The 23158-nt window shown below is 42.4% G+C and overlaps 2 protein-coding genes across 7 annotated transcripts; one reads left to right on the top strand and one right to left on the bottom strand.

Annotated features, from left to right (window-relative positions):
- Positions 1-803: 803 nt before the first annotated feature.
- Positions 804-22280, bottom strand: BBIP1 (BBSome interacting protein 1). 3 transcript variants are annotated; one of them, XM_082486511.1, is made up of 3 exons: positions 22229-22280; positions 21975-22136; positions 804-984 (listed from the first exon to the last, which is right to left on the bottom strand). In XM_082486511.1, the coding sequence occupies exons 1-2, from the start codon at positions 22272-22274 to the stop codon at positions 21982-21984; spliced, it is 201 nt and encodes a 66-aa protein (XP_082342637.1). In that variant the 5' UTR covers positions 22275-22280; the 3' UTR covers positions 804-984; positions 21975-21981. The 3 variants fall into 3 exon arrangements, with proteins under 3 accessions (XP_082342637.1, XP_082342636.1, XP_082342635.1); XM_082486510.1 differs by lacking the exon at positions 804-984 and adding an exon at positions 12281-13215; XM_082486509.1 differs by lacking the exon at positions 804-984 and adding an exon at positions 19086-19420.
- On the top strand, positions 1841-21129 carry PDCD4 (programmed cell death 4). Of its 4 annotated transcripts, XM_082486506.1 has the most exons (13): positions 4302-4472; positions 5630-5776; positions 6969-7056; positions 10475-10774; positions 11347-11441; positions 13494-13607; positions 13890-14111; positions 14386-14483; positions 15699-15813; positions 16648-16755; positions 17795-17905; positions 18905-19044; positions 20395-21129. In XM_082486506.1, the coding sequence occupies exons 3-13, from the start codon at positions 7026-7028 to the stop codon at positions 20453-20455; spliced, it is 1395 nt and encodes a 464-aa protein (XP_082342632.1). In that variant the 5' UTR covers positions 4302-4472; positions 5630-5776; positions 6969-7025; the 3' UTR covers positions 20456-21129. The 4 variants fall into 4 exon arrangements, 3 of the variants coding, with proteins under 3 accessions (XP_082342633.1, XP_082342632.1, XP_082342634.1); XM_082486507.1 differs by lacking the exons at positions 4302-4472; positions 5630-5776 and adding an exon at positions 1841-1901; XR_014269398.1 differs by lacking the exon at positions 20395-21129 and having other exon boundaries at positions 16648-16786; positions 18905-19033.
- Positions 22281-23158: the final 878 nt, after the last annotated feature.

Here is a 23158-nt window from a genome sequence, read left to right as displayed (position 1 = left end):
GGAGGATTTCTCTGCGTAAAGACTCCCAGGAAGGGAGAAGGAAGAGCTGATGGTGCCAAGGGCCAGTGCTGGTACACACTAAATGATCAGAAAGAGGCATCAGACATTTTGGTTAGAAGATCGTTACTAACCATTTGACAATGTGGTTCTGGAATAACCTCCCCCTGGCAGTCATGCATGCAAAATATTAAATCTCTTTGAGGACGGAACTTGATAAGTTTATGAAAAGGACTATATCACATGGTGCCTGTGATAGGAGACGTGGTAGCACAGAAGTTCCTGCCAGTCCTATGCACAAAGGTAAATATTCCGTAACCCTCTGTCAATATAAATATAGAGCATGTGATTATACACACACAAAAAGCAGGCACATGATTTATTAATCACAGGACCTCAGCTTGTCAAATAATAATTACAAGGCAATAACACACCTTGTTTTAATAAATGGCTCCCTAAGATTTTCTCCCACAGTAAACCAGTAAAAAAAGGACAATTATTCTGAGGCAAAGGCGGTATTTCGTGTTTCTGGTTGTTAGCTTTTAAATGAACTCACTGTCTGGAACTCTTAAATCAAGTACTCCCATTTTTCTGCACATTTCACAAGTAAAGCGTCTTTTCAGATGCGTGATTGCCTTTTGTTAAGGCAAGAATGAACAGATGACAACTGCATCACAGAGGAGACATGCCTGGAACAGTTTTACAAAGCAAACCCAATTCTAACGCTTCTGCCAGGAGGGCGTACTCAGAAATGTGAAGAGGGAAGGCTTTTTGTGCAATGTGAAGGGCCGGTCGGTCGTGGAAAGCCATGATAGAGGCAGGCAAGCTGTGGTTCGGGAAAGTGTTTATCCAAAGCCATCGCAGTGGGTGACACTTCAGTTTCCAAGCGTGAGCTGATCCCCTTCCACCTCCCAAGGGTGACCAGCCTCGGCAGGAGCTGCACACATACGTCTGAAGCGCAGCCCCGTTCCCAGGTCACGGATAGAGCTGCAGGAAGATGTTCAAAAGCAACGCTAATTACCAAGCATGAGAAAAAAAAAAAAAGCAAAGGCGTGTTTTAGTATCCTTTCAACCTGGAGCTGACGCTGCCTGATGAGGATGGGGATTGCTGTGCTTGCAGTCCATTCTATGAAGGCACCTTTGCAGAAGATGCAAAAATAAAAGTAGGCTGAAAGAAAAGAAAGCAGAAGGCCAAGAGACAGGCAACTGAACAGAGCAGATTGATTCAACAGATATGATGCAGTTTTACTCTCTACATTATGTGTGGAAATTTATATTCCAAGTGACACAGTAACAGACTCGATTGTAATCAAACAACACTGCCGAGGTGTCAGGAGCACAGATGCTGCCTATCGAAAATATCTAAAACAGAAAGTAAAACTTTGAAAAACCTGCAGTGGGGAACGCAGCGAAAATGCTCTGCGATGTTTCTAACCCAATGCCGCTTCTCCCTGCTTTTCCCTGCTCTCTCTGGCACTGGGAGGTCGGGTGACCTCCGTGAGTAACCCCAGCTACAGCTCAGATAAACCTTGATGAAAAGCAAAGGCCGAGAGCAAGCAAGCTGGCCAGGGCAGCCTGGAGACCCGCCGTGCCTATTGTGCATCAGACATCGGACGGGGGGGAAGGGCTGCTCCACGCGTTTTGGGGAACTTCAGCCAATGGATTCCTCCCCTGGGTGTTGCGGGAGGGCTTGGCCAGCATGTGAGAAAGGGAGGGGAAGAGTTTGAAAACAACCCAGCAGGCGCTAAGGAAGGCAGGCGGCTGGAAAGTGACCTGCTCGCCTTCCGTGCAAGCATTTTGCTCCAGGTGATTGGCGGCGTTAGGGGTGGAAGGGACCCGGTAGCTGCCGGTGGGTCCCCGCTTGGCGTTGGTCGGTGTGGAGGTGGAGGAGGCTCTGGGCACAGGTAACCCCGGGATGCAGGTGTCGGGGAGCGGGCCTTGAGCAGGTTGCGTGGAGCTGCAAACTGGCCAGAAACAGTTGAAAGAGTTTGGGTTTGGGTTTTTTGTTTTGTTTTGTTTTTTTTTTTTGGGGGGGGGGGGCGGAAATTCTGCTCTTTTGTTTTGATGGGGATGTTGGTGGTGTGTTTGCTATTAATACGGCTGAGGGAGGGAGGCCGGGAGGGAGCAAGCAGGTCTCTACAACTCAGAGATTAGCATGTGATCAGCTGTCTTTTAAATATTGCAGGTGGTTTTGAGGTTAGAAAGGCAAAAAGAGGCAATATCTTTTAGCAGACCTGTTGATACAATGGAAAAATACAAATAATCTTTCATGCATATCAGCCCTTTCTCAGGTCACAGTGTTTTAGAAATCAGAAAGTATGTGCAGTCAAATCTAGGTGAGATTTTTTTCGGTGATTGATAACACAGCTGCTAATAGAGACATTCAGCAGAAGAAAGAAAAAACACATCATTTTCTTGTTTGGAGGTGTGCTGGACGGTTCAGGAGTTTTAATCTTCTTTTCATTACTGACCCAGCTCTTGGGCCTCTTAAAAGTGATCCAGTCCTAAATTTCACCAGAAAATCCTCTAGCAATTTTCCACATTGCTTTAAAAATGTGTAATTGGCATGATGCACTGATGTGGCATTTTGTGGCATAGTCTCTTGTGCAGGTTCTGTTTACTATTTCAGTCTATTTTCTCTGCCATCTCTTTCCTCCTCACTGGAAAATCTCTGTAAAGCTCCTCTTCTGGCTTGCAGAGGAAGCAGAATTCCATGATCTGTGTTAATAGCTAGGATTTATTTTCCAGATCTCGGTGATGACACTGTAGTGGTTTGCCTGGTACGTGCTAATCAGCGGAGGTGCAAAGAGCAAACTAGAAATTATTTTTTGATTGATGGGGAAACAACATCTTTTGACGCTGCCTCTAGGTTGCATGTGAAAAAAGTCTTGTGTGAGCATGTTGAACTGCCCTGACTTGAAAAGGTCTGCAACTTACTGTTTTCGTGAACAAGAGAGATTTTCTTTCTGTCATTTGTCTGACAGGGAAAGTATTTACCATTAAAAACATAGCAATCACGCTGCACAGTCTTTTAACAGATCACTGTCGGTTTAAGTCTTCAATATAGTTTTGATGATTCATGCAGAGCTGGGCCAGTAAATGAGTTCAGAGGCTCTTCAGTCAAAAGTACACTGAACTGGAGTAGAATTATACCGAAAAAAATATGTAAAAACACTAGAAAAGTCAAGTCATAATCTATTAACTGAGGAGGATTCTCTTGCTGACAGCTGAAAATCCTGCAATGCAAAAGGACTAAAGCAGAAGAGATCTGTATTGTCTTCCCTCATAGCATTGGACTGCTGTTGTTTGGGCTCTCCGGAGTGACAAGTTACAAAGAGAAAATGAAAGGGTTTGTTGAGTTTTTAGGAGGCATTGTGAATGGAGGCAAAATGCATGACAAAGAAGGAGACTATCGCCTCTAATTAGGTGCCTGGCCTCAGGCAGTGCGTATAGAATAAACAGGGTAATTGTAAACTAAAATAAGGTAGAAAGTTTGGAAGGTAGCGGACGGCCGTGCTGCCAGTCCTGCCCGCTCACGGTGCTCAGCGTTTCGGCACGGAGAAGGCGGCTGCAGCGCCTCGTAGCTGTGGGGTCGGCCGAGCAGCGGGGACGGCGCGGCCTGCTGCCGGGCAGCGGCGGTGTCCCCCCGCCCCAACCCCTGTCCTCCACCGCCAGGGCCGGAGGGAAGGTAGAGGGGCCTGGCGGGAAGAGGGGGCCAAAAAGGCCTGAAATCCCCGACACAAAGGGGTAATAGCCCCGCTGGTCCCCTCACGGGGTCTCTGGGTGCAACCCCTCGCCCCCGTCCCGCGGTGTGTCGGTTCAGAGCTGACCCACACCCTGACACCCACCCCCCTCCTCACGGGCCGCGCCGCCGAGGGCCGGCCGCCCCCTCCCCCGCCGCGAATGGCTCCTTCCCGCTCCCTCCCCGCCGACGCCCCCGAGATGGTTTCTCCCCCTCCTTCTCCCCCTTGCCTTTTCCTGAGGGCTGAGCACGCCCGCCCGTCCCCACCCACCGGCATCCCCGCCTGCCGATTGGCTGCGGCGGCGGGCGGGAGCTAGCCAATCCGAGGCGCCGCGGGCGGCCGTGTCGCTGGGGTGGGGAAGAAAACAAAAACAAGCAGGCGGGCGCGCGCGCGGCTGAGGGGGCGGGGCCCAGCGGCGGCAGACGGTGGCGGCAGCGGGCGGGCCCGCGAACCCCGCCGGTAACGGTCTCGGGGCGGCCTCTGAGGGGAGACGGCCCGGAGCGGGCGGCCCCGCCTCCTCCCTGCGGGCGAGGCTGGCCCTGCTGGGTGCGCGGCGGCCGGGCGGCGGGGCGGTCGCTGAGGGGCGGTTAGCACCGTGAGGAGCTGGCGCTGCCCGCCCCGCTGCTCCATCGCGTCCGGTGCCTCGGCGGTGGCAGGCGGGCTTCGCTGCGCCGGGTCCCCCGACTGGTCGCGTCCGGCGGTGGCAGCGTTGCTGAGGGCGCATCCCGTGAGGTGCGGGTGCTGTTCGGCCGCGGTCGGGCTCAACGGCTGCCGGGCGTGTGCCGCCGTGCGGGCCTGTGGCGGCGGGGCCCCGCGGCAGCCGTGCTCCGCCGGGCCTGGGCCCTCGGTCACGCCGTTTCGTGAGGGCCGGAGGTCTCCGCCATTGATTTTTTCCGGCGGCACGGGTTTTATAGGGGCAGCTAAATCGTACCTGGTTATTATTGAGTGTGGCTGCAGCGCAGCAGCTGGAGTTTGCAGGGCTCCAAACCCTTGGGGATTGGGGGGGGGGGGGGGGGGAGGGGGGGGAGGAGAGTGTTTGCTTAAAGTTAGGGAGGAGAGAAAAATCGTGTAAGCTGTGTGGAAGTTCCTCAGGGATGTTTTGGATAGACGTAAGATCTTGACAAGTTTTGGAAGCTTGCTTCTGCAGCGTCTCTTGTTCCTAAACATTGATTTGCTGCTATTTACCTGGTGGGATAGATTTGCCTATTTAGATGGAGTACGTGCAGTGGTGGCAAGTAGAGAGAGCTGAGCATATTTTATTGATTGTTTTCAGTGACTGAGGAAATAACCCTTATCTGCTGAACTGCTTTAGAAGTACTGTTAGTATCGCTCATTAATCTAAAGATCTCTTGCAGCATTCTTGTTTTGCAGATGCCTGAATTTGCTTTTGTCCATTTTGTTCCAGTGTTCTCTTCTAACATAAATTTTGGGGTTATTTATTCTGATGTTTTTAATGCAGGTTTTTAAATTGTGTTCTTAGTTGATTGGTAATACTGTGTGGTATAAATATAAATGCACAAACTATAAAGTGATTTTTTTGATACAGTGATAAATACCAGCATCCTGAAGTTCCAGCAGAGCTGTCGGCTTGAGTTATTGAGGGTGTATTGCTAAATGGAGAATACATCTCCTGATCAATATGACAACATGAATCATAAAGCTCAGTTATTCTGTTGTCCTCATTACAAACAAAGCAGGGTACTGAATCTCAACAAGACAGCATATGAAAGTTGTGTTATTTATTACGGTGCAATAGGTGGAAAATTTCAACTAGCAATCCTACATGGAAAAAGTATTTCTGCACTTGAAATTTAGGACTTGATTGCAAATTATGGAAGTCTTGATTGTTACTTAATACAGGTTTTGTCCTTTGTCTTCTTTTTTAAAAGAGGTGGACAACTGATGGAACTTTCCACTAGGAAGAATAAAACTGTTCTTACAAGGTAGTTTGCTCAGATTAGAACAGGATCCATACAAGAAAGTTCTCAACCAACAGTGACTGGGAACACTTGGGAACTTCTGAATGATTGATTGAGGTAACTCAGAAAAAAACATTTGTTGAAATAAAATGGTGTGGGGCAGGGAGGACTTCTTACTACACAAAACTGTTAACTGTTTGGGTTGACATTAGGAAGTGCAAGATCATGACAGCTTGATACTGTGCCCTAAACCAGAGTTCCTTTATTGCCAACGGTCTGTGATGAATCATTTGTGGTTAATAGGTCTGTGGTAGCCTAGTGGGCATAAGAGGGAGAAAACAAGGAAAGAGGAAAAAAAGGGGAAGGGAGTGCTGTCACTTGGTGTCACAATCTGCTACTCAACGGTAAGCTGTTTTCAGGGCAGCAAAGGATGAGATGGGGGAAAAAAAGCCACTGAATTCTTGTGGGGCAGATGCAAATACCAGTAATATTCACAGGACTACAAAGGGATTTGTGAAAATCTTGCAGGTGAAAAAGTGTACAGGGAATTCTGGAGCTGCAGAATTTTTGTGTACATAAAGGAAAGATGGATGATGCCGTCTCTTTCACAGTGACATAGGGTGGTTTGTAGAATAGCAGCTGCTAGGAAGAGGGAGAAAGTAACAGAAAAAGAGAAGTGTTCAACTTTATCCCTTGCAGATTGAATGGTTGTTGCAAGGAGTGTTTGAAGGGCGCAGAAGCACAGATGTGAAAGCTTGACAGCTGTATGTACATATACAGGAAAACAAACACAATGTTCTTCAGGGAAAGAACAAAAAACAGCTTGTCTACTAAGGGCTGGTCTGAACTTGATAAATTGGTACCATTTTATCAGTATAGTTCACCTGAAGAACATTTCTCTTGTGGATACAATTATAACATTGATACTGTATGCTCATATAGATAACTGCTTTGCAGAATAGGACAGTCTAAGTTGATAGAGGTGGTTTTTATCAACTAAAAAAAGCTGCATACAGAGGGCTTTTACCCTTAAAGTAACGGCTTTTTTCCTGGTGCCTCCTTTATAAGCAACACAACTGACAGCTGCCAAGACATCAAGGCTTAGATAGATGTGTTTGAGGGTGGTGGTGTCTCCTTTTTGCACTCTTTACCTTCCCAGGAACTTTTCAGTGTTTACTGATAGTTAATTATAACTTAAAAAGACCCTATTTTTGCATTGTATTTTGTGAGTGAAGCTTTTGCAGCTTTTTACTTCTTTAAGATTTGGTCTAGTGGTTTTCTTCCCTTAACCTTCTCCAATTCTGTTTAGGCCTTGAAAGGAAAACGTTAAGACTTTACATTTCACAGTCAGTTCTGTTAATCAGCTATGGAAACGGAGAAGGATGTTACCCCAACAGGTAAGTAATATATTCAGTATTTTTTTATTTAAAATTGCTCAGCTCACCTAAAGTGTTCTTTGTAGAAAAATTGTATTACCTGTTAATTTCTTAACAGTACTGATTTTAAAAAAAATCTTCATCAGAAATTTACAAAAAAGTTCTTTGACGTATATATCATAGTATCGGGCTTGATTACATTTATTTTGAAATTTGTTAAAATGATAAAGTTAACATTTCTTCAGCTTAATAGATAGTAGTGACTCTGGACTCCTTATCATCTGACTTCTAGTAGTGCTGGTGTGAAGAAAAGAATAAGCTCAAAAGTAATGTGTAGGTGCATTTGAGAGGTACAAATTCTGCTTATATGTAGCTGTTTAGCTTAAAATTGGAGGAAACAAATGATCAAAGGCTTGGAAGTGGGAAGTGGACTCCCCTTAGAAGTGGGCTGGCATGAGAAAACTTTACTGGGTATGCCTTAGAGACTGCCTTGAAATTGACGGTTTTGTCCGTATCACCAGCATGTTTTATGATACTCAGTCAAGTTAACAGTTTCATGTTGTTTTCTTTGTCTACCAAAGGTTGTGATAATCTACACTGACCTTTTTATACGAAAGAGTTTTTGTAGGTTTAAAACATTTTTCAGAAAAAAATCGCGGATATGTTAAGATGGTGTGTAATGCAGTTGAAGTGGCAACATGCTCCATATGACCTCATTTTTTAAACTGAGATTAGTTTGATGTAGAAGATACATTGCTTCTCAGCATTTTAGTATTATATTTGGATAATAGGTGGGAAACTGCTAGGTATCTAAATTGACCTAAATTGGTCAAAAGAAATTTGTGTGTAGGTAAGTATTTTCTGAATGTTTTGTTAATTAAGTTAGCATCATAAAAGCACAGATTTTAAGTGTGCTTGCTAGGCTTAATAGCAGGGTAATAAGATCAATTTGGATAACTTCTTAATATATAGTAAGCAAAGTCTTAATGTTTATAGAACACTGTTACTGCTTTTATATGTATATGTTATATGATGTAAAAATGAGAGGCTGAAAGGAAGATTTGCATAATTTTATATGTACTTTTAATAAAACTTTTATTTTAGAAAAATACTGAAAACTAGTATATTTGTTTAACCTTTTTTTTTTTCAGCCTAGCTAGGTAACTAATAGTGGAGGGCCAGTTGGCCATAGTATTATGGAGAGAGACTTTGCAGCTGGAAATTATAGCGTTATATAAAAAAATAGTTTAGTAATGCAGTGAGAAATACTAAGTCTTATGGGATGGATGCTTCCTGTGGAGGTTTTCCTCTAGTCTTGAACCTGAGAGCAGGATTGTGTAAGGAGGTTGGACTGTAGCCTCACCTTTTATTCTTAGTCATCAGATTCAGGACTGTCTTGTCTTAATTGTTGGTTATTTTCTTTGGAAGCTGAGGAAGAGGTATGTGGCCATTGAAGACTGTAGTTTCTGGACAGCCAGATTTCAGGTCTAAACTGGAGAAACTCATGGGAGAGTGGGCATGAAGAAGAATTCAAATTCGGTTGTCTGAGTTGAGCTGGTTGTGCTGATGGGGTCTCCCTGGGGAATGAGAGGAAGGAAACCTTTTCTGTTTGGTTTTGCCTTTTTCCCCCCTCTGCTAGCTTTATGCAAATCTGTCATTGTTTCATTAAAATATTAGACAAACTGAGAAAGCTTGTTGTGGGAATCTTTTGTAGGATGTGATGCATGCTTTTCTTTTTCAGCTTGCTGCAAGCATAAAAGGAATGCTTTGGTGGGAGTAAAGAGTGGAAAGATGAAGCTTAGACTGGAATGGCGGCATTATTGTTGAGCTATAGCATTCATATCTGTGAACACTAGTATCTAAATGTTATTTCTCTGATCACGAAGGATGTAGTTGCATCAAACTTTCTTCATTTTGTAGTGTAGTAACCTCTTTGATACGGGTAAATACTTTGAGGTTGGAAGTGTTTTATTCATGCATTTTGCTTTCAAAACATTTTTTTGTGAACCTGTTTTGAATTGAAAGATTATAGTTCTGAGAAGTACTGCCAAATGAGCGTTGCTAATTAGAATGTATTGGAATGGCAAAGTAATACATTTAGTTAAGTTCAAATACAAATTTAAAGTACTCTTCATATTTTGGGTTTATGGCAGTGAACTTTTCCATAAAGCAGGCTTGACACAGCTGGAAAAGCAGCTGCTTTTGTGTGCGTCATCATTGCGCTTCCTAGGGTTTAGGCAATAGGTTGTATCTTTAAGACTCTACTGAATCCCCTAGAAAAGAAGGGCTGTGTAACAGAGAGCTGAGGCTCTTCCCTTTGCGTGTGTGTTTTCCAATTTGCAGGGTCTCCCAGGGTACTAACTGGAATGTAAAATAGGTCCCCAGATGGTATTTTATCTTGATGGGTTCAGAAGGGGAAGAAGAAATTACAAAGGCTTTTGCTCTTAACATTTACAGTAAGACATTCTGCTGAACCATACAGCTCAGGTAGGGGACATCCTGACTTTGTGAAATTAAAGACTTGAGATTCAAATTTTAAATGTGCATTTAACTTCCCAAAAGAGTGAAATTATTGCACTTCTCAGTGCTCAGACATTTACAGATCCTTAAGCTGTGGGAGCATTTTTTGATGGGTATGAAACAAAGCTAGTTACCCGTTATATATTATGTGCTGGGGAATAAACCATGGCCATTTTAGAAACAGTCTTGACAGAAGCCACAGTGAGGGGCAATCCATAGAGAAGAAGAGAGATCACACTGTTTCAAAAGACTTTCTTTATTGTATCAGTTTTTGTTACCAGACTCCCCAGCCTTTGAATTAAATGGCTTTTGTTTTTCTCCCATAACTTTAAAACAAAAAAGTGATTTTGTTTTTGTATTCTTGTAATAATATATCATTACTTTTCCAGCTGTTGAGCTGTTTGAAATTCCTTGAATGAGGGAATGTTGGTTGATGATTTAGGAAATTACTTTCACTTTGGTGACTAGTCTGTTAACATTAGTGAGTTCTTACGGAATTTACTGTATCGGCAGTTTTGTTTGTTTCTAAATCAAGAGATGAGTGGGTGGAGTGAGAACTAGGCACTTAGATCTTACGCGCTGAGGAGTTCCGATAGTTTTGGGTTTGGGTTTTGTTTTTTGTTTAACAAGGGTGGGGTTTTCTGTGGTTTACCTGTTTATAAATGGTTTATTCATTTACTTTCCAGCTCTTGACATATGCTCTGTTTAAATTGTGGATAGTTTGTGCAGGGGAATAAGGAACTCCTTATTACTGTGATGGGTAGGCATACTCTAAAGCAAACATCATTTGCCGTAACACTGTTGGAAATGAGAGTTCTGTTTAATGTTGTAGTACTTTTTAAATGTAATTTGTTTTGGTATTTTCACATAAAACTGTTTAAAACTGTAACATATTTTTGTTGCTCTGTCTCTTTTTAAGAACTTGAGAATCTAAGTGATGCTCCATTTTCCGGTGATGAAGAAAATGGTGGGTCTGAGGAACGAAAAACTGAAATCAATGGAAATTGGATTCCTGCAACTTCCATTACTGAAGCCAAAATAAATGCTAAAGCAAAGAGGCGGTTGAGGAAAAATTCTTCTAGAGATTCTGGGAGAGGAGACTCTGTTAGTGAAAATGGAGAGACACTGAAGATTGGAGTTGTTGTACCAACGAGCCCAAAAGGGAAACTCCTGGACAGGCGATCCCGATCTGGAAAGGGAAGGGGTCTACCAAAGAAAGGTTGGTGTGGCATAGTGTAGTGAAGCCAGTAGCATGATAAAGATTCTGTCTGAAACACAGTATTTTTTTTTTTGCAACTGGGAATCATTTTCATAAGCCATAATCTGTGCAAGCATTTGATTCTTTATGTTAGATAGTAGGCGACAATAGGAGCTAATAGTAGGTGCCATTCTTATCAGAAAATTTTATATGTGTATCATCAATTAACTTCTGTCTCTAAGGTAAGTACCTTTTCTTAGCAAATTTAATACACAAATTTGAACTGTAGCTGGTTCACAGGACTGTTATTAATGCAAACTTAAAGCATGGTTACATTCGAAAGTAGTTTCAACCTTCAGTGATTCTTGTGCAGTTTCATACTGCTTCTAGTATCTTACTGGAAAGTGATGAAAAGACTGGTTGCTAAAGTGGGAACACATCATACAAACACACCCTTTTCAGCATATATTGTTAGAGTCAGGAGGTAGGCACAAGCAGTGATACGTCACTCAAGTGAAAAAAATGCTGGGTTGAACTCAGAAGTATTCTTTGTAAACTGTTGGGTTTTGCTTACTGTCCCATATTTTTGCCAGGTGGAGCAGGTGGTAAAGGAGTTTGGGGAACACCAGGTCAAGTGTACGATGTGGAAGAAGTAGATATTAAGGATCCTAATTATGATGATGACCAGGTAGGCAAATAATTTTTGCAGTGTTGGTTTTTATTCCCTTCATTGATTTCAGTTGCTGTGATGCTTACATTAATGAAAGTTTGACCTTGTAGGTTATGTGAATGTCAGCCTGGCTGTACTAAACGCTCATTTTTATGTTCAAGAATGGATTATTGGCTAGTTAAAGACAACTGGTGTAGAATCACAGAATTTTCAGAGTTGGAAGGGACCTCTAGAGATCATCTAGTCCAACTCCCCTGCTAAAGCAGGATTGCCTAGAGCACATTACTCAGGACTGCATCCAGACGGGTCTTGAAAATCTCCAGAGAAGGGGACTCCGCAACCTCCCTGGGCAGCCTGTGCCAGTGTTCTGTCACCCTCACAGTAAAGAAGTTTTTCCATGTATTTGAACGGAACTTCCTGTGTTCTAATTTGTGCCCATTACCCCTCGTCCTGCCACTTGGAACCATTGAAAAGAGCCTGGCTCCATCCTCCTTCAACCCACCCTTTAGATACACCCTTTAGAAGTGTTGCAAATCTTACCCCACAAGCTCTCTGTCTGTGCCTGACTAGGCAGCACCCATTTCCCAGGTGTGTTCTTTCCCTGCTGGTTCTCATGGAGGTGAATGTGGCAATGCTGCTCTATATTGCAAACAGGCACCACGTTAAAAACACAACATGGAATTTCTCAAGTCGGGAGCTTTGTCTGGGACAGTATCCCTTACGGATTTTTCTCTTCCCTGTACTCTCAACCCTCCCAATGTCTTTATCTACTTGGGTATAAACACTTCTAACTAGTGCAAAGTTCAGAGCCTAGATATTTTGTTTGCATGTATTTATTTAGGATATGTTGTGGAAGATTGTACCTTACAGACATATTATTGGGGAGGGTGGGGGAAGTGGAAGTAAAGACCATTGGGCAAAGGGTGCTTTATAACACTAAATCACTGGGGAAAGCAAACACTGATTACAAACACAGATTACTAAAGCCTCTGAGATCAATACAATTGTGAGACCATAAGTAAATTCTGTGTAACATAAGCAGAGCGATGGTGGTGTCCTTTGAGCAGAGGTTGTTTGTTGCAGCCATAGATGCTGAGAGGATGGTACGTGGGAATATCAAAACCTTCTTCCAGTATCAATTTTTTCCCTGCAATTCAACACTTTACCTGAGCAGAGATAGCTATTAAAGATGAAACTGATGACTCCATAAAAGCAAGTTTAATGAAGAATAAATATTTCATGGAATTTCTGTATGCTTTGCATCTGTAAGGTTGAAACAGAGACTGATGTGATGGAAGGATAGGCTTTTGGACTTCTGCTATACTTCTAGATCACAGAAAGCTTCTTTCCAATAAGCATTAGTTGGAAGACTTCTTTGTTTTTCTTTTCACAGATTTCTGTGTTCTGTAGTATTGCTCTGAATGTTACTTCCGTAGTCTGTGAGGAGTAGGTGGGGAGATCTGGTTGTGCTGGGTATACAGGAGGCCGTTGCTATGTTACCCTTTTTTCCACTTAGGGAATGTCTTCACTCACAAGTATTCTGAAAATGCCTTTTCTCTGATCTGTACGTGCTATCACCTGTCTGGTCAAGCAGTCACTAAGAAAGAGGAAAAACAGGCAGGCTTGCTGTCAGGGACTGGAGTGCCACTTGCAGCGAAAGATGCTGAAACTTAAATCTCGTGCTGTGGCACAGCTAACTCTGCTGGGCTGGGACAAGGGTTTCTGTCGCTCTCCTTTCAGTACGTAGTACATAGATACTTGATCTCTATGTTCATGTGGTATCAGCAGAATCCTAGGAACAGAGTTTGGAGTGTTTACCATTATTTAACAGTAAATTCAGCCTTTCAGTTGAATTCAGCTAACAGTAAATTCAAAATAGAAGCATGACATTTAGCCAGCATTGTCCACACTTTAATGATACAGACATAATCTGATGTTTTCTGGCAGAATACTGACTACCAAAGCAGTAAGGATTTAGAAGATATATTTTGATGCTATTAGCGCTGCATAAGATGTAAGAGACAGTACTGTTTACAAAAGGGTATATGCTTTTGTTGTATTTTGAAACAGGAGAACTGCGTCTATGAAACAGTAGTTTTACCTCTGGATGAAAGAGCATTTGAAAAAACTTTAACACCAATCATACAGGAATATTTTGAACATGGAGATACTAATGAAGTTTCGGTATGTTACATGCCTGTTTATGTATTTATTTTAGGGGGCAAACCTGTAGCATACAAGGGAATCCAACTGCTAGCTATAAATGAGAGTATAGAGATGTTGGCAAGAAATGTGCAATAAGAATACCTAAGCAGTTAGATTCATTACATGAGCAGAAGAATATATGTAAATATATTAAATATAAGCATATAAATATTTATATATTTGTAATATGTTTGTATAATATATATTTACATAATAAGAATTATGAAATCTTAATCTGTTTGTTTTTCAAATCTTCTTTAGGAGATGCTGAAGGACTTAAACCTTGGTGAAATGAAATACAGTGTGCCAGTGCTGGCTGTTTCCTTGGCATTAGAGGGGAAGGCTAGTCACAGGGAAATGACATCTAAGCTTATCTCTGACCTTTGCGGGACAGTAGTAAGCAAAACTGATGTGGAAAAATCATTTGATAGACTGCTTAAAGAACTACCTGAATTGGTGTTGGATTCTCCCAAGGCACCACAGGTACATTTGTAAAGTTTTATGCTAGTAGTCAAAAGCCTTTTCTTTTAAATTGTTCCTAGAATCGATCAAGTAAACTGAAATAGACTCTGTATTTTGAAAAATGTCTATGGATTGTCTTACTGTCTGTAATCCCCTCCCAACTTCCCAGGCTGTGTTTTTACTTTAAGATGGCTCATTTAAATAAAATCTGAAGACTAAGCATGTTGTAACTGTCTACTTAGAACTACTTTGAAATTCCACATTTAATTAAAAATGCTTTTGTTTTTTTTTTCAGTTGGTGGGCCAGTTTATTGCTAGAGCTGTTGGAGATGGGATTCTAAGCAGTACCTACATAGATGGCTACAAAGGCACTGTGGATTGCATCCAAGCTCGGTAACTTTTTTGCTTTTTACACAGCTACAGTTTTCTATTCCAAATGCCAAAGATGATGATCAGGAATTTAGGACGTCAGGATAAATCATGTGGTTCTTTCTAACTTCTTATGTTTTTTAATGATAAAAAAGAAACCCACAAAGTCTGCAACAACAACAACAATAAAATCCAGAATGACTCACGTTAGAGGAGAAACACTGAAAGTGCCTGAAAAATGTGGTGATACATTTGAGTTCAGTTTGTCATGTTTGTTGTCCAGCTTATGTTTGAGGGCGGGGGAAAAAAATGAGCTGAAACAAGAAGTGATTATAGAAGGTTTTGTCTTTAGAAAAAGCTTTAATGTGATTAATGAGTAAATATAGCATCAGAACAGCTGCTGTAAATATGTTGTGAAATGCACAAGGGATTAACTGTTTTGCCTTATAAAGGTTTGAAGCTTGTACAGTGCTTTCCCAGATTTCTCTGTAGTGCTTTATTCATCAAGAAGTATAACTGTTTTCCATGTCAGGGTGAGAAATTTGAAGGAGCAATCTCTGACAACGAGGAACATTTTAATAACTAGTCATGTTTTGTTATTTTTCCCCTCTTAAGTGTATGTTTCGGGCTTGATATGAAGGTGCTGAACTCTTGTAGCTTCTAAAAGTTCCATTTGTAATAATTATAGTTGGGTACTTTTAGAAGGCAGGCAAATGCTTAGCTGTCTAACTTGAGGGTTCAAATTGTGCAAATTGCCTGTCAGTTATACAGATGTCTCCTGTGATTTGAAGGATTGTAGCCTGCATACTGTGCATCTGGGATGCTTTGCTGCCTTTGCTAATTCTTGGCCAGTCTTTTCTGCTTGTTAAGTCTTGGTGAATAGAGTTATTTTTATTGGCTAGCCCTGAGTATGAGGATTGGAATAACTTTCCTTCTTGCATAAAAAGGAAGCCCATCTCTGCGTAAGAAAATATTAAGTTCTTTCTTGTGAGGATGTTTCAGGTTCTGCATTGATGATTCAGATCTGCTACCATTACAGACTGTTACCTGTCCTAAACATGGTATAACCAAAAGTATTATCCACTTCTTGATCCAGATATCCCCATGGAGTTGCTAACCCTGACCTCTTCCCAGGGATCTGGTTGCTTTGCCCAAAGAGGCATAGCAGTGGGGTAAATCGCAGATGTCTTTTAATGACGTTCTGTAATAACTTTTTAAAACACTGACTTTGCTTTCTAGAGCTGCACTGGACCGAGCTACTGTGTTGCTGAGTATGACAAAGGGTGGAAAGCGTATAGACAATGTGTGGGGGTCAGGAGGTGGCCAGCAGTCTGTGAAACACCTTGTTAAAGAGGTAACTGACTTCTACAAAACTCTCCTCTCTAGAGTTTACTGTTTGTCTAAGCTTATCTTGTTTGGTATGGAGCGAAGAGATACATATATCCTCTAGCAAAATGATGTATTGAGTATTGGTTTTGTTGGGTTTGGTTTTTTTTTTTTAATACAACTTATTTATACAAAGTAGTTTCTAAATTAATGTAGATAATTTTGTTGATTTTGTAGTATTTGTCAGTGGTGGGAACATGCTAGTACAATATTCTGTATTGCAAGTATACATTTAGTTTTGCTTTAAGCAAAACTTTCACGGTCTTAGCTTTTTAAGAGCTTACAATGTGAAGTGGTGAAGTAATTAGAGCCAAGATGAAACTGGTTAAACTAGATAAACTATTATTTTTTGGCATCACTGATTAAAAGCACAGTACTAACTGAAAAAAAAGAGAGGAAGAAACAGGAACATTTATAAAGATCCATGCTACGAAGTAGGCAGGTTTAAAGAAGTTATGCTACAATTTCTAGGTTGTGAGCGTAAGAGGTGATAGGAGGAGGAGGAATTCAGGGGAGAAGATAAACTTAATCTTACCCATATTAACCTTTTATGGTGATGCACGTCTTATAAAGCAATGTTTTTGGTGCTTGTGTGTCTGTATTAACACTATGGATCGGTATTCGGCTTACACTGTGTTTCAGGTTGCTGATGATACCTGAATTTAATTTATAAAAACACTAGCAGAAAATTTCAGTAACTAACTTGCTGCTGGGTTGATCGCAGATTATCAAAACAGTGGACAGCTTTTAAATTTTATATCTGATCAGTGCTGGGCTTTTTGTTTGTTTTAAAATTCAACAGATTGATATGCTGCTGAAAGAATATTTGCTTTCCGGAGATGTACTGGAAGCTGAACGTTGCCTTCAGGAACTGGAAGTACCCCATTTTCACCATGAACTTGTGTATGAAGTAAGGAAACATCAGAGTCCCTTTAATAATTGTCAGTAATACCAACAGGTTTGGTTTTGTTTTGATGTGGGCATGCAAATAATATAACTGGAATCTGAAGCTCTGATTGCGAGTTCTGGTGTTATTTGAATAACTAGATTGTTTCATGTAAAGTTAATGGTTTGTGTGCTCGCTTGTGCAAGTAAGCTGCTGCTAACTCTGGGAAGATCCAGAATTAATTTTTGTTTGTTGGGTAAATAGCTGAATTCAGATTATTATTGATTCCTGAAAAAGAAGAGCTCAGTTTATTTTCTGCTGAGGAATAGCAGCAAAAAGCCATGCTTTGTTTTGGTGTTTATTTCCTTTTAGTTTCAGATATCTGGGTATTCTGATGGGTGTTAACTCTTTTTGTTAAGTTATAAATCTTCCTTTTCAGGGTGGAATTGTTCCATCTAGCACATTTGTAAAAGCTCTGCGGTATTTCAGAACCAGACTATATGAGAGAAAGATCATCTTTGCTATATCTGGGAGACTGTTCCCATTTGTATTCTTTTATCTGCCAAACTGGGAAATGGTTGTTTACCAATAAAGCTGAACTCCCACAAGCCACAAAACTTTTTCTTCAGTAAATTGACTCCATTTAGAAAATTTGGCATGATAGAAAACTAGAATCCTCTTAGTTGATGGGGGTTGTGAAGATTTGTAGATTTTTAAATTCTTAAGTTATTCTAAAATCACAGATAGAAAAAAAGATACAAAATTAATTTCAAAAAATTAATTGCCATCTGTACTGCAGCAACCATATGGATAGAGTCATGTATCTCTCAAACCAGAGCCAGAAAGGCAATGCTTTTCATGTCTAGTTCTTCCTGGTTTTTCATACCTTTTATATTTATCCAAATAATTTTCATCAGTTTTTCTTTTCAATTAATATACTGAAATTGTGAGTGCATGTACTAAACGGACTTGTGTCCCCAGAAAATGCATAATAATGCACTCCTTTTTGCACCTCGTATGGTTACACAACATGTACTCGAACCCCTTGCGTGATTTGTTTTAGGCTGTTGTGATGGTTTTGGAGTCAACTGGAGAAAAGACCTTTAAAATGATACTGGATTTGTTGAAATTCCTCTGGAAGTCTTCTGTCATTACTATGGACCAAATGAAAAGAGTAAGTGTGGCATTTAGACAATTTTGTGTAAGGTCTTTCAAAATTTGTATAGTGTTTACTTTCTTTTAAGTACTGTTTGTAGTCTATTGCTCTTTATTAAATTCTCCATGTTCATTCTGTGTCACATACAAATAATCTGTCACTGATGTATGTACAATACTTGTCATGTACTGGAAGTACAAATGAATTCTGAGCAGTAGTTCTCTGTAAAACTGTGAGGTACAGAATATTTGAATGTTCATTCAAAGATTCCCAGCTGCTTTTATACAATTAAATGGTTAAAACTAATCATTTAAAATTCTGCAATATAGCTTCATTTTTCTTAAATATAATTTTTCTTTTTATACAATAGTTCTTCGTAATTCAAGAAGTACTGTAAGGACCCACTTAATTACAAATGTCAATTAGAACAGTATATAGAAGCTAATATTTTACACAGTTGGAGTCATCCATGGCTTTGCTTCTATGTATGAATATAGGACAGCTGTTCTATCCCAGGGCAAACTAGGTACTACACAATGACTTGTGTCAAAATTTACCCAGCCATACTGCTGGTGGGAAGCGATGAAGTGATCTCTGGTTGTCACCAGCGTTTCCCTTACTGCATAAACTGTTGTGGTGGAGATTTGTGGCCACATTTTCTTCATTTACATGGAAGAATAATTAAATTTTCCTTCCTTGTGTTACTACCCGTGTAAGAGCAGCCAGGCTAACGTACACATTCTGTACTGTCTGGATTTCTGGGTTCTAAAGAAGTTAAAAATTCAACTGGTGTTTTTATGTAGATAGGTAGTTGTGTTAATACCATGGTATTGGCTGGTATTATACCTTATTTTTCCACTGATTTGCAGCTGCTCTGCTTTAGGTTTGTTGAAACTGTCCATAGTGTACTTGAAACTATATTGAAAAAATAAATCCTCTGAGTGCAAAGGGGTATTTAAAAAAGCTGTAATAAAATCATAGAATAACTAGATCATTATTTGAATTCTTACATTGCAGGGCTATGAACGAGTTTACCGTGAAATCCCAGACATTAACCTGGATGTGCCACACTCCTATTCTGTGCTTGAGCGGTTTGTAGAGGAATGCTTTCAGGCTGGAATAATCTCCAAACCACTGAGAGACCTCTGTCCTTCAAGGTACTTGTTTTATTGTAGATAGGTGAAGGCACTGCTTTTTGTCTCTATTGTGGGTAACAGAAAGCAGGATCTCATGAACAAAGTATTACAGATTGGAACTGGAAACTATGGAGGATGGAGAAACACAGGGTTGGACTAGTAAAAAAGTTTATTAAGGAGCTGCAGTGATGTGAAACCTGTTATGTGGAGGCTGGGATAAATACTTGAGGGAAGTAAGCCTCCAGTGAGTCCCAGGCAGCACGCCTGTGTGCTCCCCAGAGGGTGAAGACCTGCCTCTCCTGTTTTGATGGTTTGCTTGGTAGAGATCAGTGCAGTGCCGAGATGGTAGATTCAGGTGTCACAATGATCCATGCAGGTGACAGTGGAAAACTGTCAGCTACAGTGGACACAAAAAAAAAAAAAAAAAAAAAAAAAAAAAAAAACATTTGCTTTTAAGCAATGGCTTGAACATACCAAATGGCATGACTAGAGTTCTGAGACAAAGACAACCAATCCTAATCTTTATGGCAAAAGGGAGTAGGACGTTTATGTGCAATAAGCTCTACACACCTGATCCCTTCATATCTGTCCTGTGTTTTGTATAGTGCTTTTTGTTTTGTTATTGTTTACTTGGCATAAATAATGCTGTTTGAACTGTAGCTAATCAGTATTCTGTCCTCTCCTTACTGGTCAAAATACAATCATAAGTTCCATTTCCTGTGGGGAATATGTGTAAATTTTATGTTGAAACTGTTATTCACAATTTACATATAGGGAATACTATTTGTTAGACAGATCTTTTCCAGTTTGGGTGTTCTGTTAGGCTTCTTAAACCCTCTTGACAGCTGGTGAGGAATTCAGGTTTTGAAATGTCAGTGTCTTTATCAAAACCAGCCTCTATCTGTGGACTTCAGACGTAACATCAAATTTGTGTCTGTCTTGGTATCAAATGTTTTGCAGGTTTGGGATGTAGGAGGGTTGAAAGTCATTGCTGCAACAAAAGCTTGATTATACTTCAGTTATTAATACATTGAGAAGCTTTTTTGGCTTATGTACTTCAGTTTCGGGTAGAAAAACACCATTCCTAGGCTTTCAAACTAGGATCTTTTGTAAATGTGAACACTAAAAGGTGAGCAAAGTAGGAAGCACTTGACAACACAATTTTTGAAAAGCTTCTTGCAAATAAACCTAGATGCCAGATTCAGCTGGATTTTAAGCAGTTGATCAGTGATCAAGAATGTCAGCTAATCTTGCTGAACTTGCACACCTTTTATTTGACTCCCAAGACAAGATTCTTTGCAGTGATAGGTAAGAAAACACAAGCGATGCTACTTTGAACTTACTGAAAAGATACTTTCCACTTTCTTACAGGGGCAGAAAGCGTTTTGTGAGTGAAGGAGATGGAGGTCGTCTGAAGCTAGAAAGCTACTGAATGCGAGAACAAACTCCTGAAGCCTTAAAAGTTGAAAGGGAAAGTAGATATCTATATATATATACAAACACACATGCTTTTTTGTGTGTGTATGTATATATGTATACACATATATAATATACCAAAATTTTAAGAGTTGCCTAGCACAGTTCATATTTTTTTAAAAGCACATGTTTTGGGTACAAATTGTTTTTTTTAAATAGTTTTATAAATTTCAGAAAGAAAACTTCTTTCTTTGGGCATATAGTAGAACAACTGGCCACTCTGCTCTGGGGGTGCCTTCAAATAAGCTACCTTTTAAAGTGCCATGTGTTTATGACCTAATCATTCCACGTTTGCATGGATGTCTGACTGCCACTCTTTCTTTCAAGGACAGTGTTGTCATCATAAAATCACTGGTTTACACAAAGCTTTATAGAAGGGTCAAGTTAAGCTGCTGTGATCTCATTTCCATTGCTGCTGAAGAAATACTGTGCTTTGGGAGAAAAAATAGCTATTTCTTTGTTTTAAAGAGCCCAAGAAAATGGATTTGGGCCATAAGATTAATTCATCTGTTCCAGGGGAGAACACTGGTTGGTTTTAGCCCCCATGTACCAAACTTGTCTTTTTTTTTTTTATGTAACTGGAAAAGTGAAAAGTTCTGGTAAAATGTATTAAAAAATATTTTTTGTGAAGCTCTCCTTTCTGCCTTTTTTTTTTTTTTTTTAAACTGGAACAGATTTAACTGTGTTCAAATTTCTGAAGTAGATCCACAGCTACATTGCATGCAACACCACCCTTTTGTATTACTGTTGGAGCAAGTCCAGAGGAGGCCACAAAGATGATCCGAAGGCTGGAGCACCTCTCCTATGAGGACAGGCTGAAGGAGTTGGGGTTGTTCAGCCTGGAGAACAGAAGGCTCCAGGGAGACCTCAGACCCCCTTCCAGTACCTAAAGGGGGCCTACAGAAAAGATGGGGAGGGGCTCTTGATCAGGGAGTGTGGCGATAGGATGAGGGGTGATGGGAAACTTTTCATTATGAGAGTGTTGAGGCACTGGAACAGATTGCCCAGGGAAGTTGTGGCTGCCCTATCCCTGGAGGTGTTCAAGGCCAGGCTGGACGGGGCTTAGAGCAACCTGGTCTGGTGGGAGGTGTCCCTGCCCGTGCCAGGGGGTTTAAGGTCCCTTACAACCTAAACCATTCTAGGATGATTCCATTACAATCAGTAGAAGAACACTGAGTAATTAAAACCACGGTAAGTATTTACCAAATATGTTTTTGAAAACAAGTGCCGTGTGTAGGAGCATCCTGGCTGGCACTGAGATACCCTGAACGTGTCTGTGCAGGGCACCTTTGCCAGGCCCTTTCTCCAGAAGAAGACTGATCTAGGGCAGCCCTTACAGCAGACCCCTCCTGCTCCCTGACCTTTATCAGTTTCGTGCCAGGACCGAAAGCGACAAGTGGAACTTTGACGGAAAAACCGCCAGAAATGGAGCCTCCCGCCTCCCGGCCAGCCCTTCATCCGTGATAGACCGGTACCTCCGGGCTAGGGCCGGGACGGCGGTGTCCCCTCGGGCGGCCGCGCCGCCTCCAGCGCCGCCCGCTGCAGCTTCTCCAGCTTCTCCAGCGACACCGACTTGAGGGGCAGCACCTTGGGCTTGCACAGCACCATGGCGGCGGCGTCCTCCACCGACAGCTGCCCTGCGAGGGGAGAGAAGAAGGGCCGTGGGTGGGCGCCGGGGCCGGGCCGGGTCGGGTCGGGCCGGCTGCGGGGACGCGCCCGCCGACGGTACCTTGTTTAGGCAGCACCTCCCGGAACGCAGCCTTCCCCTCCGGCATGGCGGCTCCCTAAGGGGGTGCGCAGGCGCAGTGCGGAAGGATAAGGAGCGCCTGCCCCCACGAAAACTACAGCTCCCAGCCTGCAATGCGCGGCGCCCGGCGTTAAGGCCTCCTCCAGTACCGCGATGCATGCTGGTAATTGTAGGCCGGGGGGTGGGGCTGTAGGAAGGCGGTACCTGCTCCCCGCCAGCCGCCGCTCAGCCCGGCTACCCCGGGGCTCGGTGGAGCCGCCGCGGCGTGGCTGGCTCCGGTGGGAGCGCGCAGAGTCGGGCCGGTCCCGGGCCCCCGCGGCTGCTCCTGGCCTCCCGCCGCGCCGGGGCCCTTCGGTGGGGCGGCGCCGTTAAACCTGCGCGGGCCTGCCCGGCCCCGCTGCGGGCCACCGTCTGCCCTGTACTCCGGGCCTGAGCTCCTCCCCGCCGCGACGGCCGGGCTTTGGGGCTTTTTTTTTTTTTTTTGGCATTGTTTAGTTTTTTAACTAACCCTCACAGCAGGCAGCGTCCAACCTGGCCTGGCCCGGGCGTACGCGTTCCGATTTTCATTTTCGGGCAGCGCCTGGGGATGGGCGATGCGAATCGCGCCGCTGTCTAAAGCGTAAACAGCAGTAAAAGCCGGTGTCTTTCTTCCTAAACGCTGAGGTCTTAAATGTCGCCAAACCTGATCAGCCGGTGCACCTGAGATCTGCCCTCCCCCCCGCCCTATCACCACCCACAGGTTGGCGGTTTGGAGGATCCTCGGCAGCTTCCTTCCCCCCTCCCCCCCCTCCCAGCCCCGAAGCCCCGGTGGGAGTCGGGGTCGGCGGGGAGAGGGCTCCCCTGTCAGTGTCGGTGTCTGTGCCGCGTCCCGTTCCGCCAGGTGGTGTAATTTTAGATTTTGCTAAGGAGCTT

Source organism: Vanellus vanellus (genome assembly GCF_965231255.1).
Source record: "Vanellus vanellus genome assembly, chromosome: 7".
NCBI lineage: Eukaryota > Metazoa > Chordata > Aves > Charadriiformes > Charadriidae > Vanellus > Vanellus vanellus.
The sequence above is the reverse complement of the archived record's forward strand: the minus strand, read 5'-3'. Positions and strand labels throughout refer to the sequence as shown.

Excerpts from the sequence above, each read along its gene's own strand:
- PDCD4 (XM_082486507.1), top strand. The coding sequence starts at position 7,026 with ATGGAAACGGAGAAGGATGTTACCCCAACAG. Across the intron at positions 7,057-10,474 it reads GAAGGATGTTACCCCAACAG|AACTTGAGAATCTAAGTGAT; the intron begins GTAAGTAATATA and ends TCTCTTTTTAAG. Across the intron at positions 16,756-17,794 it reads ACCATGAACTTGTGTATGAA|GCTGTTGTGATGGTTTTGGA; the intron begins GTAAGGAAACAT and ends GATTTGTTTTAG.
- BBIP1 (XM_082486511.1), bottom strand. The coding sequence starts at position 22,274 with ATGCCGGAGGGGAAGGCTGCGTTCCGGGAGGTGCTGCCTAAACAAG. Across the intron at positions 22,137-22,228 it reads GGAGGTGCTGCCTAAACAAG|GGCAGCTGTCGGTGGAGGAC; the intron begins GTACCGTCGGCG and ends CTCCCCTCGCAG.